This window comes from Camarhynchus parvulus, chromosome 9 (assembly GCF_901933205.1).
Source record: "Camarhynchus parvulus chromosome 9, STF_HiC, whole genome shotgun sequence".
Lineage (NCBI taxonomy): Eukaryota > Metazoa > Chordata > Aves > Passeriformes > Thraupidae > Camarhynchus > Camarhynchus parvulus.
In genome coordinates, this window is record NC_044579.1 from 17,409,340 (window position 1) to 17,430,810 (window position 21,471).

General features: G+C 42.4%; 1 protein-coding gene across 1 annotated transcript in view; it reads left to right on the top strand.

Moving 5' to 3' along the window:
• The window catches only part of EPHA4 (EPH receptor A4), a 104,477-nt gene that overhangs the window by 61,086 nt on the left and 21,920 nt on the right, over positions 1-21,471 (top strand). The window contains exons 6-8 of the mRNA XM_030954495.1: positions 15,578-15,702; positions 16,869-17,028; positions 18,309-18,420. Coding sequence (XP_030810355.1) covers positions 15,578-15,702; positions 16,869-17,028; positions 18,309-18,420 — 397 coding nt within the window. The remainder of the gene's footprint in view (positions 1-15,577; positions 15,703-16,868; positions 17,029-18,308; positions 18,421-21,471) is intronic.

Genomic DNA, 21,471 nt, shown 5'->3' on the forward strand with positions numbered 1-21,471 from the left:
AAAATTAAAAGGAAAAAAGGAAAAATTAAAAGGAAAAAAACCCCAAACCTGAAAAATCCCAATCCTTTGAGGATGATGGTATTTTAAGTCAGAAATGGCAGGGGTAAGGAGGAAAGAATGGGGAGTTATGACTCATAAGTTCCACTGGACTTTTTGGTTGGGGAATATATATTCCCATTTTACATTTTGGTGGGTCTTCTTTGAAAGCCCACGTTTCCTTTCAAATGCTGATCAGCATTCCTCACGTGTTGTACAGAGCAGCACAGAAAATGCATATAAGGTCTTACATTATGCCAGTGTGGTTTAGCCTGTGCTGAGCTACATTTGCAGTCAGTAAAAATTCATGGACATACATTGCCCTTGGTCAGTGTGCACTCCTCATGTCAAAAAAATAATAGTTGCTCAGGCAGATCAAAAGCAATGCATGCCAAGGCCAGCATAGCTAAGGATTTTAGTATTTTCTTTTCAATGCACTATTTTCCTGGGTATTTATAACTTACCTATAAAGAATTGCTCTGTAGTGAAACATCAAAAGACATTGTTAAGTAGATTTCAGTCACAGAGCTTTCTTCAGGTGACTGCATGAACACCCTTAAACTACTTCTGGAAAATAAAATTAACTGTTACTCTGTTGGTTGATCAATCCATCTGATTCTCTGTGCTCCATCATGTTCTTTGAGTATAATCCTGGTTTCAATGCAAGTAATAGTAAATCATTTTTGTTTGCTGAGAGTGAACATAACATTTTTTGATTTTGTGTGTGGTGATATTTATGTGCATATTAAGAATCTTATGGATAGGGAGGTGCTGAAGGAAAGTTAATTTTGATTTAAAAAATTGCAAGGTCTGTAGTCATTCAGACTGCTAGTTTTATGCTCAGCTCTTGCAAAAAATGTTCCTTTTTTAATGCAGTCTGGTGAAGAGCTGTTTATTGTTGTGTTGAAACATAATTTTTGAAGGGCTGTATAACCCCAAGGAAGACTTCATCTCCAAATAGCCGGCAAAGGAGCTGTGTGAATGTGAAGACAGAATTCATCAAGCACTCGTGTCACAGTTTCACAGACCCTATGAAATAGTGTAAGCTGGCAAAATCAGTCATTTTCTGTGCTGGCATCCCCCTTCCCTGGAGCCTGGTGAGGCTGTGGGGATGCTCGTGCACATCATCTCTCCAGCCTGGCCCCTGCTGAGTTCCTGGGGTGATGTGGGGACACGGCTGTGCTGTGGGGTTTTGTGGAGGAAAGGACTGAGGTGCTGGGCCAGGCTGTTCCTTAGGAGTCTCTGGACCTTTGGAGGGTGTCGGGGTGGCATCCAGCTCGATGGCCCACCTGGGAGAGATGCAGGAGGGTGAGTGAGTTTGTGTCACTGCCCAACAGAGGAGTGGCACTCCAGATGCTGGGCACAGCTGGTCTGCCTATAGCCTTCACAGGCATCCAAGAGTCAATTTAGTTCTTTATTTTTATTCTAAGTACTTGCTACCAGCACAGTCCCACCCTTTCCAGTTACTTGTTCCCTGCAGCCAAAGGATACAAATAGCCTGTTCCAGTAGTCCTTTTTCAGGCACACAAACCCGTGAGGAAACTCATGCACGTATCTGGGTGTGTATAAACAGTCACAGCACCCTGGCCACCCAGTTCCCAACAAACCTGATTTAAAATAATCTCTTGGCAAACATCTGGATGTGTGCCAGCTGTCCAGAGCATGGGAAGTGTGTGTGTGATACTACTGGCTGCATTCTGTTTTCTGTACAATATCAGGGTAGTGGGAAAAGGGAGCTGCAAAGGGGTGTTCTTACTTTGCTTTAAGGTGTTTGTACTAAGGATGATAGACCAGCAAATTATTCTCCAAATGGAGCTGTGTCAAGCTTGAATTCAGTAGGAAAGAAAATCAAAACTAGTAAGCATGGACTTGGAAAAGGGGTGATCCATGAGCATGACATTCTGAGTGATTTCTTGCAGCATCTTGCAGAATTCCAGGGTAATTATATGCAACTTTCTCATTTCAAATCTAGATCAGTGGGGTTTCGAAGGCTTCATGTTTTTCTGCTAGACGTGAGCAGTGATCCCCCCTGCACATTGTTCAAGCAGGAGGGTTGGGACAAGCTGCCTGCTGTTGTTGGGTTTTATCTGCCCTGATCAGTGAGATGACCTGCCAGCACGTGCAGGACAGCCTTTTCTTCACCTGCCCTTTCTTCCCCTGTTTTGGCTTTCAAAGGGACTTGTGTTTTGGCTTTGGACATCTGAAGATTTGCATTGAATGAGTTACTGTGAAGACTCCTGCAGCAAACTCAATGGTGTATTTTGGGAAGCCACAGATCTTTCAAATATTAATGCAGTGGGAGATCCAGAAAGAAAAGTGATCCTAGTGCTAGAAATTTGGGAATTGTGTGGAACTGAACAGTGAGGGGGAATACTTTTGAATGGGCAAATTTCAGCACTGAGCATGAGATTTCTCAGGGACTTGAAGATGTCATGTGTTGACTGCTTCAGGGTTCTTCTGCTGCACGTTTAATTACGTGTGTAAGTTTAAGTGTCTGAGTAAGGAGCTTCTCCAAGCTGGCAGATGCAAGTGGGAGTTTCTTCTTAACAACTCTGTGTTCTTGCAGAGGCTTTAACTGATGGTCTGTAATAAATGTGTAGTTATAGGCATACGTGCTCCCGTTTTAAAAACAAAACTGGGAAAACTATTGTTGAGAAGGATTAAATTATTATTTTAAGGTAACTGCAGCATTCCACAAAGAAATAATAATGAAAATAACAACTGCCTGCTTTCTGGCAAAGCTGTCTGCACCACCCATTTCCATGAATTTGTATTCAAGGTGGGGGATACAAGTCTTGGTCGGAAGGAAAAAAAAAAGTGCTTTCTAAAGATCCTTAGTAAATAACCAGCTTCAGGGTTCAGTGAACAGCTTAGACAAGCTGCATGTCAGATAGAGCCAAGATGTAATTGCAGCATTTAAATAAAAGTTTAGTCACATTTTTTAAAAGATCTTGTGGTTTGCTATGGAAAATGGAAGTTAGTTACACACCCTCTTAGGGAAAGAGATGCTTAATTTCAGCATTGGGTAGTGTTGATCCTATTTAAGTCATAGAAATTTACTTTAAAGAGGAATAAAATTCTGGTCTCAGTGATGTTGGTACAGATGAATAGTTAGCAAACTGACAGAGATGGAGATGTGGTCCTGCAGCTTTTATTTGCCCTGGACTATTTAACTGTGCGCTCGCTTTCCCTGGCAGCAAACTGACATTTCCCATTCATGGAGCTTGACAATCGGTGTGAGCGCTTCCCTTAAACAGCTGGCACAGAAATATTTTCATGTGGAAGGAGAATTTGCCCAAGAATATTTGTGGCTACTAAATGTTTAGATGGGCTTCTAAATTCTCTAGTTGTTTTTGCAGCTGACAAAATAAATTGGAAAGCAGCCAGAGAGACAGCAGAGTCCAGTCGGTAGTTCAGCAACAATAAAAGGCTTCGGAGAACTTTATCAAAGCTTCCATTAACCCCCTGCTGATGTCCTCAAACAGGATTTTTTTGAGAGAGTAGAAACACAAAAGCTAGGCTGCACAACTGCCCCTGTGTGTCCATTCACAGTTTTTAAATCCACACAGTTACTAATTAAAATGCCATGCAGAGTAGCACAAATAAACATCAGTAGTCCCTGATGCCCAAAAGTTTCTGCATTGGCTCGTAGTTTGGAGGGCAGGATGCTGAACTGACCCCAAAGGGTGGGTGAAGCAGCCCATTCTGGTTCAGATATTCTGTCCTTGTGAAATGTGTGTCAAGTCCATCCATATGCATGAAATCCCACTCCCAGAATGCCATCCCAAGGCAGCCCGTTATATTTTATTTATGTGTTGCATAGCGCTGTGCTAAACCGTGAGGGCTAAATAGAGCTGTGGCATGCCTGCTGGCTCCCTATAATCATGTTTGCCAGCTTCTGGTGGACATCAAAATGCTGAGCACACGAGTGAATACTGCTTCTTTCATTGAGAAATGTCACTTCAGATTTAGCCCCACGTGTGAACTGGTGTGCAGGCAGCGCTTTATTATCGTGGCAGGGCTCCAGTGGGCTTCCCCTCCCAAACAAAGTGGGAGCCTCTCTCTGCATCCACTTGAAGGATTTCATGGCATCTCCTTAGATTAAGGTAATCTGTCTTCATTACTAAATTCAAGAACCAGAGCCCCAGAACTTGGAGTGCACTCTGAGAATGGATTCAGGGTCTCTGAAAATTGTGGTTTGGAAACTGGTGATAACAAAAGTTGACTGTGGTTTTGTATTTACCTTTTAAAATGCAGTCAAAAGAGGTGTAGGAAGCTCAATCATTTATATTTTATTCCTGTGGTCATTTGTATTTCAAACCATCCCTTATGGAAAAATCCTACTGTTAATTTGAAAGGAAATGATAGCTTTTGTCTCAGCCTTCTGAACTGTTCCTGCAGAGTTTATTAGGACTTTTATCCCTGCTATCAAATTCTATCACCTAGTCTTAAAAAGACAATTGACTGATGCTGATTTTTTTTATTAAATTCTTCTACTGCTCCATAAAATATCTTTGGTTTTGTCTGTATTAAAATCCATTGAAAGTATCCATGGATTATTACAGTCAGAAAAACCCTTAAACTGTAATGTGCTTTGGATATAAAAGTCTTCCAATTCCACAGATTACCAAAGGCTGAAAGGAAAGCACTGAAATTTTTAATTAGCTTTTCATTATTTTTAATTTTCTATGTTTTCGTTAAGTGGTCTTATCGAGAGATAATAGAACAAGACAGTTTTGACTGAGCAAAATAGGAAAGTATAGTGGGCTGGAAGAAGTGTCTGGTATATGAATTGAGTTTTGTGTGCTGTCCCATTTATTTTAGCAAACAAATCAAGGCGTGATCTGGAGACAACCTGCTACAAGGGCTCCCTGGGAAGATTGTGCTTGTCTCGGTAACAGACTGCGTTCTTTAAATCTGTCCTCTGAATCAGCCCCAATTTATCTTCCCAGCATAAAAGGGAATGCAGATGGAGTAGCCACAGCCTCCCTTATAGTTTATCAGGATATTGTGCATGCACATAAATAAGGCAGAAAGTGACTGGAATATGTAAGTGGCTGGGTGTTAAATCCCATGTTTCTCAAGCTCCCTGGGCACTCAGGGATGGAGCAGCCAAGGGAGTCCTGGAGAAGCTGCAGGGGTTTGTGGCTCTCCAGACAGGGCGTGCAGGCCCAGTGGCGCCTTTGCAAGAGGTCAGTCAGTGTCATCCTGTCTGCTGGAATATGGGACTGGAAATGAAGGTCCAAACTCGGGATATACACCAGGCTGTTTGACTGCTGCACAGCTTATTGCTTCCATGGGCTTTTATTTGCCCAGACTGTAGCTCAGTACTCTTCCAGGACATAAATCTGGCTGGTCTTTGTACAGGTCAACATCCTCATAACCTCACAAGGTTAATTTTTTTGCAAATTTTTATTTATTTATTTTTAGGATTGAAATTTTTCAGACTTTGTAATTGCACTTGCGTTGCACAGGAAACCAATTATTCTTTGGAGTGTTTTACACTGAGGCAACCACCTTTAATATTTAATTGCTGATTCCACTTGGGGTTTTTCCAATTGACACAATTTTAAAACAAATAATGCACTGGTTTTCAGTATCCAGCATAAAACCAAAATAATGAAACCCCTTTATGAGTTTAATTATGTGCCACCTATGATGTAATTGGCTACTGACATCATGAACTAAGATTTTAATTTTAAGGTTTATGTGTTTCAGGAAGCTTAGGACTCTTCCCCAGTTTGTACCTCATCACTTTTTTTATTTTTAATGAATGGCAAACATAGGTAATTTTGCTTTTTGTAGCAACACTGTGTGTAGAGTTTTTTCTCTCTCATTGGGTCTATTAATGATTTTTAATTTCCTGAACAAATCTCGTTGTGGGTGAAGGAAAGGGGGTTTAATTCAGTTCCAGTGAAAGGACCTGGTGGGAGAGCTCCAAGTGTGAGTTAAGTGTGCTGTAGTCTGATTCTCTGTGGTACTTTCCAACAGCACAGATTATCTTTGTTCCCTGGAGAAGAGCCACTTTGGTGGGGGAGTATGGCAGAGTGTTTTGCAGCATCCTGCAAGAATGAGGATCTCAAGTGCTGTCAGAGCAGTGTTCTTCACAAAGTGCTACTAACCTGAGCCCAGAAAACCCAAACCTTGATTCAATCACAAGCATTTCTCAACAGCACCGAGATGGTATCATGTCAAATCCATCTAACCTTGGTACAGAAGGTACTTCACTGGAGTTCCAGCAGAACGCTCTGACTATCAGCTATAATTAAAACGGATAGCTTGTTCAGCTGAAATGTAAATACATAAATGCAAACCTTCTGCACCAGCCTCTTCTGTGTGACGGAACTGAAACTAAATATGGCTGACGTTCCTTACCTTTGGTGGCTTTGAAACAATTTATGCACTCAAGTTATAAGATTTGAATTGTGATTTTTATTGTTGAGTGAATCCTGGGTTTGGGTTCTGCTGGGTGCTGCAGGCTCAGGAGGGCATGGCTCAGGCCCAGCCTGCAGTGGCTGTTGGAGCTGTGGATCACAGTGGAAGTAAAATGTTTATAATTTTATTACTTTTTCTTTCCCCAAGAATCTTGCCATTTCTGACTTTAGATGATTGATCTGAGAAACCCAAATGGCAAAGTCTAAGTCTCTGCTATTACTGCAGCACTTCAGAACCCAAGATGAGGCAATGTGGCCAAATCTATTTATTAAAATAGTGAATGCTGCTTTAGCAGAATGAGTCATGCCATTTATTTATTTATTTATTTTGTTTAGAAGATACTTCAGTATTTCCAAAGCATCTAAGTGGCAAATAGGGCAGAGGCTTCTGTTTGTCTGGATTTTAAAAAGCCTTTTAAGCAGCACTTTTTACAAAATCTAATATTCTTAATGCTGAAGGTAAGTGACAAAGGACGTTACTTAGCACATGTATATACATCATCTAGACATCCTTGTTTCAAGTAAATAAGAAGTAATTGTGTGAGAACCAGGGAGAGCAGTGATAGGAGATGTGCTGCCTTGGGTGCTAAATCACACATTTGCCCCATAATGGATTAAGCTTTATGCCATAACTGTTGGGGTAACCACATGCTCAAGTGACTTGATGACAAATATAAGACAGGACCAGGGAGCAGAAATGAGGCTTTCTGTTAACAGGTACAGACATAGGGCATCAGGTGAGAGCTGTCCTATGTCCTGTGAGAAAAAGGGTTCCCCCTTTGGGCTATTACAACAGCAGGGTCAGTATTTTTTATGTTGTTTTATGGATTACTGAAACACTGTTGTGAGAGGTTTGAAAGCTGTGCACAACAAGTGGTTTGCAGGGCACAGATGCAGTCAGTTATTTCATTGGTTCTGTGCAATTTAGGAACAGCTCTTCCCTTCTTGTGTGTTGACTCATGATGTGTGTGCAAACATATCTTAACTGTGGGCAGGAGGATGGCACAGTGAAGGAGGAGCAGCTGGATGGTTGTTTGACTTGAGGAAAGGCTTAGAGAATGGGATAGGGGTCTCATTTGAGGGTGACTGGTGTTTCTTTAAGGGTAGCTTTGATTTCCTGGTGGAAGGGGCTGAGGGGGAGTGGAGTTTGTTTAGAAAAGGCAGCTCAGCAGATCCTCCTCTTGTGCAGCAGTGCAAGGGTGAAAGACACGCTATTTCTGGGCAGGAATTAACTCTGGTGGCTGCTTCTGGCTTCCTGGGAGGAACAGCAGGGCATGTGGGTGAGGCAGAGCTGCCCTGAGGGAAAGATGCTAAGTGGAGCATTTTGCTCCAGACTACTTATTTTGAACTGTTGGGGAATGCTCCATTTCCAACATTACTGTCTGCTTTAATAGCTAGGGGTTATGGTCTCTAATTCCTCCTTTCAGCTCCCCCAGAGCTAATGTCCTCAGGGGTGCTGTACATTGTGTCACACCATCAGGGGTTTCTGGTGGTCTGTGCTTGCTTGGACCAGCATCTGAGAAGCAGGAGGATGATTACAGCCTGTCCTTCCCACAAGTGTCCCACCCAAACTCGGGACCTGGGCTCCCACCTCTAAGTGTGACAGCTCTGGCCCACAGCAGTCTCTCTTTGTCTGGACTGCCTGGCCCATTTTTTCTGCTTCTCTCAAGCCAATATAATGCAGTGGAGCATCAGTGTTGGCTTCTTTAGGCTACAAAATTTATTGCTGTTTATACTGGGTCAGATTCCAAGCTCAACCAGAGGGAAGAGTAAGTGCAGCGTGACTTGCTTTGTGACCAGCGGCTCCAAACCTGCTCAGGTCAGACAGCTGCTGACTAATTATCCATCTTAACAAATTACTTATGGCTCTAGAGTTTCTAGAGCAACTCACAGCTCAAAGTATGTTCACCCTTCCATGTTAATCATTCTAGCATTTAGAAATGTTTTGGTGCTGGGGTTTTTAAGTGGTTGTGATGTTCAGATAGATTTTTATAAATTGCCTTCCAACTGAAAGGCTTGTTTTCCTGTTTGTTTTAAACTGGCATTGGTACATACAGGAAATACACAGTATTCTGCCATGTTTCTGTTGGCAACTATTAAGTTATCCTTGTCAGAACATGCCAACAAGATTTCTTAGCAAGCGAGCAGAAAGAAAACAAGCAGTTTTCAGATGAAACAGACCCCATGCTTGAGTTGTAATACAAATCTCTTGCTAAATGCTATGTAGATTCTATAATCTTTTGGTTTAAGGCAATCTTTGAGATTGTAGGTTGCAGATTCAGATCTTTGGAGTAATTCCAGACCTGCATTGCATAAGCTGACATCATTATTTGGCCTTCAAAATTGGAGGAGCCAGTACCTGAAAATAATGTATTGCTGTCAAGAGCTGGCCCTCTTTGATCCCCAGAACAAAATCATGCAAAAATCTTCTTCATCCTCCCTTCATTTCTGATGTAAACCACAGGGAACTCTGGTCACATCTCAATTCCTGTAATAGTTTTCAGCTAAATTAGAGGGGTTCTGGTATGTTGCAGTAGACTGTGCTAAAAGTGACACAGAACTGGATGTGCAGCCCAGAAAATCCCCAGGCTCTTTGTGGGTGCTCAGCAGCCACTGCTAGTCGCCAAGAAATGAAGCTGGACTTAGGTAGTAAAAGTACAGCACTCTAATAATCCTCAACTACTACTATTTGTTGCTGCTGAGAGCCTGGGTTTTCCTTCAAGCTTTTGATTTGATGCAAGTCAGAGCCAGCTTTTGTGGTTTGGCAAGACTTGCAGCACAGGTTCTTTTGGGAGAGGCAAGAAATGAAAACTTTAAAACAGAGGAAATGTTTAAAACATAATAATACTGTGTTAACAGTCTTTAAAATCTCATTTTCTAGCCCCTTTCTTTATGAACACATCATTAGAAACAACTGATGTGAGCTGGTCCCTAGGTTTGAGAACCTGTCACTTGTTTTCCTCAGAGGTCTGTGACTGGGTTACAGAGCATGGCAAGCAGGGGAAGATCCCTTGTGCCTGTTATTTTGGGATGAAGGTGTCCTGTGAGAATATCCTGTGGCCAAGCTGGTGCTTTCTCTCAGCAGTGTAATTTCTAGCAAGAAGGAGGGAAAGTTCAGCTCAGCAGCATTGGGGCTGGTTAAAGGGATTGGGAGAAGGAGGCCGAGCTCAGCTGTCACACTGCTTCTCCCTTCACTGGCTGGGATTTTGGTGTGTGGGTGGATAACCTGGGGCACTTTACTCCCCAGGAGGAGATTTAAAGCCTTTGCTTTAAACACTAAAAGCGTGAAAATGCTGCCCTGAATCTTGGCTGTCTCACTCCCCAGGCTGGGAGGTGTTCCTCGCCAGTCGTCATTCCTGGGGGAAGGAGAGGCAGACGGTGGGAAGACACAGGACTCGGGAATGTCTTGGGAAGCTTCCAGTGGCTTGGTTGAGCAATCAGGCCTCTAGATCCTTGTCCAAGTCCTAACCTGGCCCAATCATCGCTAGTACAAATGTTTGCTCCACTTTTACAGAGGGAATAATGAAAAAAGCCCCAAATATGCATGTGGTTAGTTTTTGAAGCGCAGAGGCAGCCCACAGACTCTGGCAGGTCCCTGGGAGAAGGCGTAGCTGTCATGCTGACAGTGAGGAATGGGAATGCCAGACTCCAGCTTGGCTCCTCAGACGTGCACAGACATCTAATCTGGGAGTGCACATCGCCTCACACATGTGCAGGAGCCTCTGCTGTGCTTATCCTGATGAGCATACATGCCTCGTACGTATGCTTTGCATATGTTTGGGGCTGTGGTCATGCTAAAATATTTTCTGGTCCCAGTGAGGCCACATCTGGAGTGCTGTGTCCAGTTCTGGGATCCTCAGTACAAAAATTAAAAAGAGTGACTGGAGAGAGTGCAGTGGATGCCACAAAGATGATGAGGGGTCTGGAGCATCTCTCTTATGAGGAGAGACTGTGGGGTCTGGGCCTGGTTAGTCTGGAGGAGACTGAGATCTCATTAATGCAATAATGAGATCTCAAAGGGGTGCCAAGAGGATGGTGCCAGGCTCTTTTCAGTGGTGCCCAGTGATGGCACAAGGAGCAAAAGCCATAAACTAAAACATAAGCAGTTCCTCAGCATGAGGAAGAACAGCACTGAAACAGCCACCCAGGGAGGTCACGGAGTCTCCCCTTCTGGGGACATTCCAAACCCATTTGGATTAATTTCTGTGTACCCTGCCCAGGTGACCCTGCCTTGGCAGGGGATTGGACTGGATGATCTCCAGAGGTCCCTTCCAACCCTAACAATGCTGTGATTCTGTGGAAGAGAACTGCCTTCTTTTTAATTTATTCTGGTAAATATGTTTTAGTTTTATGTAAAACTATGTAAATAATTTTATGTAACTAAAGAGGGTTGGACATTTCTCTCTTCCCTAGATTTGAAGTCAGTGTGACAGCTAGTCAAATAAGATGCCCTCTTACATGAATAAAATAATCAGAATCTGGTCCAGAGCATGGGCCTTTAGAAATTATTAAAGCTGTATTTGATTCTTTGTGCTGTATATAATTTTCCTGCTGTGAGATTATTTACTAATATAATTTACAAAATTTCATGTAAATACCCACAGTGTTACAAGGTAAATAGTCAAAGAGAAAACCTGAAATGTGCCAGGTTCCCTTAAGTATGTTGTGTCCTAATCAAGAGAAGATTTTTTTTAATGAAAGACCTTTTATTTTCATGCTTTGATTTCTAAGAGGACTTTTCTTCAGTGTTAGATTCTCAGAAATATTTTCTTTTTTTTTTCTCTTTTTTTTTAAGTAATTAATAATGGAGCAGGCTTTTAGTATCTACCCTGGAAGGTAAAAACCCTTAATCACAGTAACATCATTAGTGCTTTCAAGCATTTAATTTTGCTGCTTGACAAAGCGCATAGCCATTGATAAGAACAAATAAGTGTTGTGTGCAATTGAGGGAATAAAGAAAAGCATGAAAACCCCTAAGCTTCAAGTAATTAAATTTAAATATGTTATTTGAATTTAGCTGAGATAATGTACAAACTGTGGGTATATTTTTCAGTCAGTGAAAGACCCCTTGAGTAAACATGATCCATTTAAATTCAAATCATGGGGAGTGGAAAGTAAACCCCGCTGTGGGTAAGAAGGCATCTTCAATAAAACACTGGGCATTGTGTATCTTTGATATCTGAGTACTCATGTGCTGTAGTTTTATAAAGGGCTGTTTTCACTCATGGATGCCTACATGCCAGAGACTTTATTGCATCTATTTATTTCCTGTTTTTTTCCTCTTTCCATTTCCCCCCACCCCTCCTAATTTGAACCAGTAATGAAAAACTGACACTCTGCCTCTGCCATCCTTTAAAGTGCCTCAAAAGTGCTACAATTCAGCACTGGCTAGCCTTGGGACATGGCTTTATGGCATTTGGGTGAAGTTTTTGTAGTACATCTGTGCTGTTTCTCTCTCTGTAGGCCGCAAGCTCAGAACTGAGGTAATAAAACTACTAGTAGGTGTTTAATGGCAGGTTATTGAGGAAGTAGATGAAAGAAAATTGCAACATTCACATCAGTAGGGAGTGGGGTTTTTAAGGGAGAGGAACTGCTGAGCTTTGAACTCAGGAAAGTTACACTTGGTGCTTTTGTTCGAGGGGAGACCCCTTTTTAGACACCAAAATGCCTCATTTTGTGAAATGGGCTGTTCTGGTAGAATTGGTGCTTGGTATGTGCAGTCTGTGCACGTGTGGCAGAAAGCTGGCTGTTGTAAGCAGTGATGATTGAGAAACAAGTCATTGCTTACTGCTCCTTTCCAAACATAAAGTAGCAGGGTGGAGGAAAGTGCAAAAGGTGAAGGAAAAAGTGATCTCCCACTCCCTTCCATAAGTTTCATGGACACCTCAATTGTGAACATTATTCTTTTTGGTCAAGCTGTCCTCAATGTGTTTTATGTAGGAATGTATGCATCTAATGAACAGTTAGCCCACGCATATAGAAGAGAGTATTTTGTCTTTTATTCTGCTTGTGATGAAAGCATCATTTTACAACCTGTTGCATGTTTATCTTCACATCATCCCCGAGAGGCAATTTAAAGGCAAAAGGCAGAAGAACAAAGAATGTTAATATTTTGCACAAGCTTACTCAGAAGGCTGTGTCTGCTGCCTGGAGTGCCATGTTGAGCTGGCAGTGCTGACACCGTCTTTATCCTGGACAATATTGACCAGAATCTTATGTCCTTTGGTAATACATGGGCAAGGAGAAACCGGTGTTCTTCCTGGAGTCCAGTCTTTCAGGTCAGATGGTGGATCCTGAAAAACAAGGGTTAAAAATAAACCTGATTTGTAGGGCTATGTGCAGAAATAAAAGGGAATTGGGAACTGAGGATTATATGCAGTGGGATAACTGTAGTACCTTCTGGGCACTGGGTCCAGCTCCTCAAGGTCCTCAAGAGTTTCAGCTCACCATCCTATTGCACAGACCACTGTAGGTCTGTGCTGCAGGGATGGATGTCACTCCTGAAGAGCTTCTTGCAGTTCTGTAGTTGGACTTTGGCATTCTTAGGGTTTCTGTATAGAGTATGGAGAGGCAGGGTGTGCAGGCAAAACAAAGTCAGGAACAAATGGCTCATCTGCAGAATCCAGGACAAAAGAAGATACTAAAATTTAAGGAGGATGAATTTGCATGTAAAGGGCAGGAAGGAAAAAATATGGCCATTCTTAAAAGTGTAAGGAGTAACGAAGGAATTTATGTACAAGTCCTTTTTGTGTCCTGGAAGCCAGGAGCATGTTGCTTATTCCAGTATGGTGTAGTGCCTAAGATCAGCTGTCCATTTTTTGTGAGAAGTGAGAAAGCACTTGTTAAGCTGTATAAAGCTGAGAGTCTTTCACTAGAAGGCTTAGTTAATATAAATTCTTCTGCTGCAAATAGCCATTTTACAGAGAAGAAATGTGTTTTCATACAGCACTTACCAGCCCAATATTGAAGGACTCACTAAATTCCAATATAGATGCCTGCTGAAATGAAATGGCAAACCAAGGAGGTTGAAGAGAGGATAAAGGAAAGAAAGGGAACTTTCTTTCTACAGTTCTTGAGGTCAGAGCAGCATAAGTGATGGATTCTCAGTAAAAAGAATTGCTTGTCTGCCCTGCATGAGGCAGCGATTAACTAAGCAGATTTCTCTCCGCTTGGTTTATCAGTAATGGCGTGTGCGTGTGTGTTTTAGGGTAACAAATCTGATTTCTAATTTATTAGCTGAGCAGTATTCTTATTGCAGAGGGGAATTAAAAAAAGGTTTGATTCTCTCTTGAGGAAGTGTGAGGTTATTAAGCAGGTTTGCAGTCGTGCCACAGATATAATTTGATGGAGCACACCTGGATCCTCCCTGTTGGCTGTGTGTTTATAGTCTCCTCTGTCATTCAGTATTTGCCTTTGCCTGTGAGAGACACACAAGGAAAAAAGAGATAAAGGTTTTGGAGGCATTTCTAACAGAGATGCCAAACTGTCAAATAGTAAATCGGGAAGCAGCTCCCTGATGGTTTCACATCAAGAGGAGACACCCTTTTGTGACTGCAGCATCTACTGGTTATTTTCACTTCCATCAGAACTGTCTGATATGGTCAAGTAGGTTTGAGGCTTTCAACATTCAATTTTCCTTTCATTTATAGTGACTGTTTTATTTATTTGCCTTTCTTGGTAGTTTTCAAGGATATCTCTTTCGAGGATACTTTTAACTTTATAACATTTTCATGGATCGTCATTCCCAAGTTAAAGGTAGAAAAAGAAACAAAAAGAAAAGGAAGTGGGGGGAAAAGAGCAGCTACAGCATCAGGGGACAAAAGAAGAAATATATTCAATTTAGGAAGACCTCTAATCTCTGGTTATACAGGACAGCTTTGTTAGATAAGATTAAAAATTTCATGAATGTCCCTTTTTATCCCTGGAGACTCCACCATTTATACCAGCTATTGTCAGCATCAAAAGAGCTTGATAACAGCTGGCTAGAGATGTGACCACACAGCAACACAACAGCAAGAAAGGGGCAGCCGGGTTCATAAATCTTCAGAAAGCCCGTTCCCCAGCACAGCCATGAATCTGCTGCTAGCACAGGCAAAGGGAGAAGGCATTGTCCTCCAGCCAGTCAGAAACCTGAACTTCAGCATTAGCAGGGGCTCTTTAGGCAGTGCACGGTGCACAAAGAGATGTTTTCCATTATCTTCTTCATTGCAGCCTTTATTACTGACACAGATACAGTTTAAAGGGTCTTGGAGTTTAGCTTGTTGCTAGGTAGAGTTTTTCCAAAAATGCTGCAGCCCTTACCCATGGTGGTGCAATCCTGCTCTTTCTGTTCATGGGATCAATGCAGCACCACGTGAGACAGGGTCAGGGGATGCCATTTTGGCACACACTGGACCAGTCTCTCATATCTTTAGGCTGGGAAGGAGCTACCAAAGCCAGAATCTGGCCCTTGGCCATTTGCCAGGGTCTGCTCACAGATTTGGATGTAAGCAGGACAAGTTATGAGACACAAATTGGCTCAGGCTGTTGAAATACAAGTTTCCTGGTTTTAATGGGAGGGCCCAAATTCATATGTATTCAACTTTACTCTAGCCTTACTAAATTCAGTGGCGATATTTTCTCAGCTTTAGAGAAAACAAGATTGGAACCTCAGGAACTTCATAGTTAGTTTTTACCTTAAAATAAGTAGCTAATGGAATAACAGCAGTTATTTTAGGAGTTGGAAAAAGAGAGCGACTGTGGACCAAAATGACACAGGACAAAAATAAGAGATCCTTTTACCATGATCTCTTATGAAGGTTTTTACCTGGGCAGCATGAACATTGCAGTGCTTAGACAACTGTGTTGTTACTTCAAAATCCACCTATCTAGTACTGTCCAGCATCCAAACCCAATCCTTCTTAGAGATGATTAAATGTCATTTTGGTAGAGAAAACAGGAAAAATCTTGAATGTTTCTAATTTCCCCTCACCCCCACGCCCCAAGAAAAACACGGTTTCTGAAAGTGCTCATGTTGTGAAAGTTACAACTAAAAATACATGTTCCTCATTAAAACTAAATGATGTTTATAATGTTTCTTTGTTTTTTGTTTTGTTTTCTCCTGGCAGCTCCATCCCCGATTGCATTGATCCAGGCTAAGGAGATAACAAGGCACAGTGTTGCCTTGGCTTGGCTGGAACCTGACAGGCCAAATGGAGTCATCCTGGAGTATGAGGTCAAATACTATGAAAAGGTACTGCTAAAAAATGGACAAGCCAGGAGTTTCCTTTGGGCTTGGGCACAGCTTTTTTTATTTCATTCCACTGTGGTTTATTTCCAGATAGGATTCCATCATTTGAAACGAAATAGATTCAGTTTAATAAAATCCAATTAAGGATTTCATGCACTTGAATGGTTGCTTGAAAGAGTAAGATTCATAGGCTGTTCCTGCTGTACAGTATGAATTTATTTTGTTATTTCTTTCCTACCTAGAAACTGAGCTTTTATAGCAATCACATTTATAATGAGAGTCAATAGTGTTGGGCAGAAGTGAGACATTAGCTTTACTTCATAGACAGAAGTATAATAATGAAGTATATAACAGAGTCATAATAATAAGATGTGTTTGCCGACAGCTTCTGCTTAGAGTGATAGCGTGGACTGGCTGCCTTTTAATAGAGAATAAGGAGAGAAAATTAGATTCTTCATACTTTCCAAGTTAGAGGGAGATGTTATTCCTTCAAATAACTTCCCAAGTAGGGAATTATGAAAAGAGCTATTTTCTTTGAAGGGTCTCTGCAAAAATGAACAATTACCTGCTCTTGCTTGTGCGTGCTGTCTCTCACATGCACACGAATACTTCTAATTTTTTTATTAAAAAAATTCACTTACTTGCTTTCCACATACATTAAAAGGCACCTGCTTTGCAGGGAAGCTAGATTATTACATTTTCTGATAGATTTTCCAGACAAAAATAGAATGATTTTTAATAATGGACTTTCTGGAAGATATTTTCTAAGTCTTTTCTTTTTTAAAATATTTTTATCCTTTTTTATATGGCTTCTGGCTGGTAGGAAGAAAAGGAAAGTGCCAGCATGTGTGAGTAAAACGTGCTTGTTCGTCAAGAGGATCCTATTTGAATGTTTGGCTGTTTTCCAAATGTTTTCACTGTGTGACTTCTTAAATAATCAGTGATATATGAGCATCATACGTACTGCCTCATCCTCCTTTTTTGGCTTGCTCAGAGCCCCGTGCAGCACAGGGTGCTAGGGGGATTGAGCAAGGCTAGCAGCCGGAGCCCTCAGGGTGTATTTTGAGAATTCCATTGCTGTTACTCATCTTTGATCAGACAGTTTTGGCAAGGCAGCGGGGTTCGAGGTTCACAGCTTCACTCCATCACACCGTGCTCTGCCTTGGCAGGACCAGAACGAGCGCAGCTATCGCATTGTGAAAACGGCCTCCAGGAACACCGACATCAAAGGGCTCAACCCCCTGACCTCCTACGTCTTCCACGTGAGGGCCAGGACAGCAGCAGGCTATGGAGACTTCAGTGGGCCCTTCGAGTTCACCACCAACACAGGTAAAGGCATCTCCACCCTATCCCCTGCTGCTCCTCCTCTGACTCCATGTTCCCAGAAGGTTCATGTATTATTTTATGACACTATATTATATTAAAGGATACTAAATTATACTAAAGAACACAGAAAGGATATTTACAGAATGCTAAAAAGATAATAATGAAAACTCATGACTCTCTCCAGAATTCCTACAGCTTGACCCTGATTGACCAATGAGTGAAAATAATCCACACTAGAATCCAATGAAACAATCACCTGTGGGTAAACAATCTTCAAACACATTCCACATGTGAGCACAACACAGGAGAAGCAAATGAGATAATAACTGTTTCCTTTTTCTCTGAGGCTTCTCAGCTTCCCAGGAGAAAAATAGTGGGGAAAGGGATTTTTCCAGAGAATGTGAATGCCACACTGTATTGTAGATTCTAGCAGTGACAGTGCTTCACTGTGGTATAGGGAAACAGGCATTCCATAAACACTTGGAAGCCATTGATGCTTGAGAGATTTTGTTTTCTGAAAAGTAGACATTTGCACGTTTCTGGAATATCTTATTTCAAGGAGAATAGAACCCTGTTGCTCCCCTCTACAAGCTATTGACACAGATCAGTTAGGTGTCCTGCATCAGCTCCCATACTTGCACTTTTCTTTAGACAGTTACATAAAGACAAGAATGTTCAAACTATGTTGTCAGTAAGGCTTTTCACTTTGCTCAAGGAAACATGCAGATTTAGTCCCCAAAATGTTTGCTTTTCAGTGGCAGAAAGGCACTGTGACCAAACCTATTTTATTTCGGACATAGAGGTCTCCTTAAATCAAGCTAAGGTCATGCCAGTTAGTGGCAATATCATTCAGGATGTTAACAACTGGAAACAATCCATCAGGAAGAGAGTAGACGTTTTAAAATTACTCTCCTACTCTGGAGTGATCATCTGGCCCCCCTGAAAGAAAAAGGAGGGGGAAAGAAGAGTGGAAAGCAATTAGAAAGGCAAAAAATTAGTCATTATACCCTCTGAGCAGCACTGGAGGGGAGAAGGAGAGGGAGTCCTTGTTCCTGGAGAGCTGAGAGCTGAAGTTCCCCAAATAATTATCAAACATCATGTCTTCAACTCATTAGCAGTTGGAAAAAATGTGTCAAATGACTGTATAATAAAGGCCTGAAAGTAGATGTGAGTGCTACTCTAAACTGCCTTCATAGGCCAGAAAGCTCATTGAGCTGATTGAGTGCTACCTAGGTTGATTTTTTGAGGTTGTCTGACACAAATGCTCCCTTTTCTGTTTTCAGTTCCTTCCCCCATCATTGGCGATGGTACCAATCCCACAGTGCTTCTTGTTTCAGTGGCTGGCAGTGTTGTTCTTGTGGTCATTCTCATTGCAGCCTTTGTCATCAGCAGGAGGTAAGAACTTAAGCTTCTCTCTCCCTCTCTCTCTTTCATCAGGCAGCTTTTTGTCTCCTCCAAACAAAGCTAAATTCTTTGATTAGCATCATAAACAGTACATTTGCATTACAAGCCTTCTCCCGTGTAGCTTTGATCTTCTCGACATTGGTACCAAGCAGCATGTGATGTAATGGCAATAGTTCCAGCTCTATTTGCCCTTCAAATGCAAAGCTGATTCCAATAACTGGCATTGAGAAGCACGCCAACTAGAGATTTGTGGTTAGTGTAATTTGAAGTTAAGTTTAATGGGTATGGGTACAGTAGATTTTCTTGGACTGACTCCTGACAGACAGGGAATAAACAACGGCAGTTTTGTTAAGTAACCATCAGACTGCTATGCTGGTGATTTTTGTGTTAGTCTATGAGTCTGTACTAGTCCTTCCTGTGTGAGGGGGTATGAGTGTAAAATGGAAGCCACAGTCAGTCAGCATCAGATGCAGTAACACAGCAGAACTGGATCGATGGGTATTTCATTAATGCAGCACCATAATCTTCACCAAGTGCTTGTTCATTCTCCCAAATTCAACCCAGGCATCAGGAACAATCCTGTGAGTGGGAGGACAGTGTAACAGAAACAGAGTGTGAGTGTTTCTGTCTTCATCTTTGTGTTCAATCTCATTTAAAAAGATCAGCATGATCTTGCTTCAGTGTAATTTTGAGATAAAACTGCTTGTATCATTACTGCATCTGAAGCCTGGGATCTGAGTGATGCACATTTTGTCAATCTCTGTTGGTCAGTTTAATGGCAGCAGCTGTAAATGCACTCAAACTCCCCTTCATTTGCTCTCTTTAAATTGTCCTGGGGAGCAGTTAAGTGACTATGATTGTAATATCTGGAAAGTAGACATGCATTGTGATCGCTTTCTGTGGGTGTTCAGCTCAGAGCCTCCATGCTGGCAAGAGGAAAGAAGAGCAGAACATGAAAATGTGGTGTGGAGAGACAGGTTTATTAAAAGCCATTGCAACAGAAAATAGCATCACTGAGCTTGATGACTTAATCTCCTCTTGCTTTTATTGATCACTTTATTATTTAAGGTAGGATTGATAGCAGGATACATTGGATTTCTAATTATGAGTCGCCACCTTGGAGAATTGAGCCTGTCGAGCTGCTTTGAGATGATTCCTTCCCCTTCTCCCCCTATAAAAAAATGTCTCTTCCCAAGGCTGATAAACACTGCTTGGTGATTGGCCCTCAATGGATCACTCTTTAGAAAATGAACTGTCAACCCCTTGCCCTGGTATTGATTCTCGTTAGGATCGGCCATAAAGCTGTCAGAGGAGAGGCTGCCTGGAGCCAGGTGCTGACAGACCTGCTGGGCTCAGACAGCTCTGCCCAGGGCTGTCTGCTCACTTATCTCTGCCCAGAGTGTGCAGTCGCACAAAGGCACCTCAGAGCAGGTGGCAGCAGGGACAACAGCCAGTCCAGGCACTGGTGGCAATGGAGATAAAACATCCTGGTGGCCATGGGCTCGGGGATGTCCCCTGGCTCTGCCTGGTCCAGGCACTGGTGGCAATGGAGATAAAACATCCTGGTGGCCATGGGCTCGGGGATGTCCCCTGGCTCTGCACTGGTCCCTCTCAGAGGGGCCATGGAAGGGGAAAGACAGAGCAAGATGAATGAAATACTAGGGCAGTGAAACTACTCTGTGCATAATAATGGTGCCTTGCTAGTTAATAGCCCTTAATACAGAGCTCTCCAGTAGCTGGAAGTAGCTCTCAATAAACAGAAACTACTTTAACTTTCACTGTTACTCTAATGATTTTAACCACCATCACAATGTCATTTAGAGGTGTGGACTTTGGGGATATTTCATGATGTTCCTACGCCAGCAGAAGTTAATAGCAAAATAATTATACTTTGTTACAAAATTACTTCAGATGAGAATAAGCTTTTCTGTCCAGAGAGTCCCCATGAGAAGGTTTTGTAATCTAACCATGACCTAGAAGTCATATTTGTACAATCAAGCCTGCTTGGCTTTGGCCTGCAGACATGGCCTGTGTGCATCCACGAGCCAGTGTGGGAACAGGGCATATGCTGTGGGTGCCCACTTTTGAACACTGGGTTATTACTGATAATTTAGCCTCATGCTTTTTTCAAGACATTGTTCAAATCCCAAAATTCATCTTTCCAGCAGAATTAGTCCAAGGACTTTGCCTTCAGGCAGCTCAGGCTGTTTGGCTCTGTCCTGCTATGCGAGAAGCAATCTGCCTAATGTTCCTGTAAACTTCCCGAGGTTTGGATGGGGACAGCCATGGAGCACCAGCAGGACATGGTGTGGGTGGTCCTAAACCCCGCTCTGAAGGAATGCTGAGGGAAATTGCAGCATCTCAAAATGAGTTGTAAAGGATTTGGGGAAGTGTAAAACAGAGAGAGACACCTTCTAAAAGGGCTTGTGTGTAGTAAGATGGTCTGACCAAATCCTCTGGTCATCTGGAAGTTTCTGTCTGAAATTCTTCCAACTGATAGATGGATTTATCTTTGCTCTGCTGACACATTTGCCCACCTTTTCCCGGTGGTGTTGGAGCAGGTGCTCTGCCAGCCTGGTGCCTGAACCCCCCCTCCCCTCTTTGTGTGGGAAGAAGGAGGTGGGAGCAGGGTCATGGCAACCAGGTCCTGCTGTTTCACCTCAGTGCCTGCTAATTCCCCCCCGCTGTTAACTCCTCTTCATCACCAGCCCCACCTGTAGCTCTGCCTGTCTCTGACCCCTGCAGTTCCTGAAAGCTCCTATGTTCTTTTCCTGAATGCCGGCGACTTAATCAGCACTGCCCAAATCCCCGTAATTAGGGGGTTCAGCTCTGTGACAAAGGCTCCCTTCTGCCACTCAGGTGAGCTGCCCCAGAGGTGTGGGGCTCCTGGGCTGCTCTCAGGACAATGGCACACAGCAGTGTCCTGCCCAAAGCCAGGCAGGAGAGGTCAACAGGTGACACGGCGAGAGGTGGAAGTAGGTAGTTAGTTTAGAAGATATTATTTAAACTTAATAAGCTACAATTACATTGCTTGAATAGTAA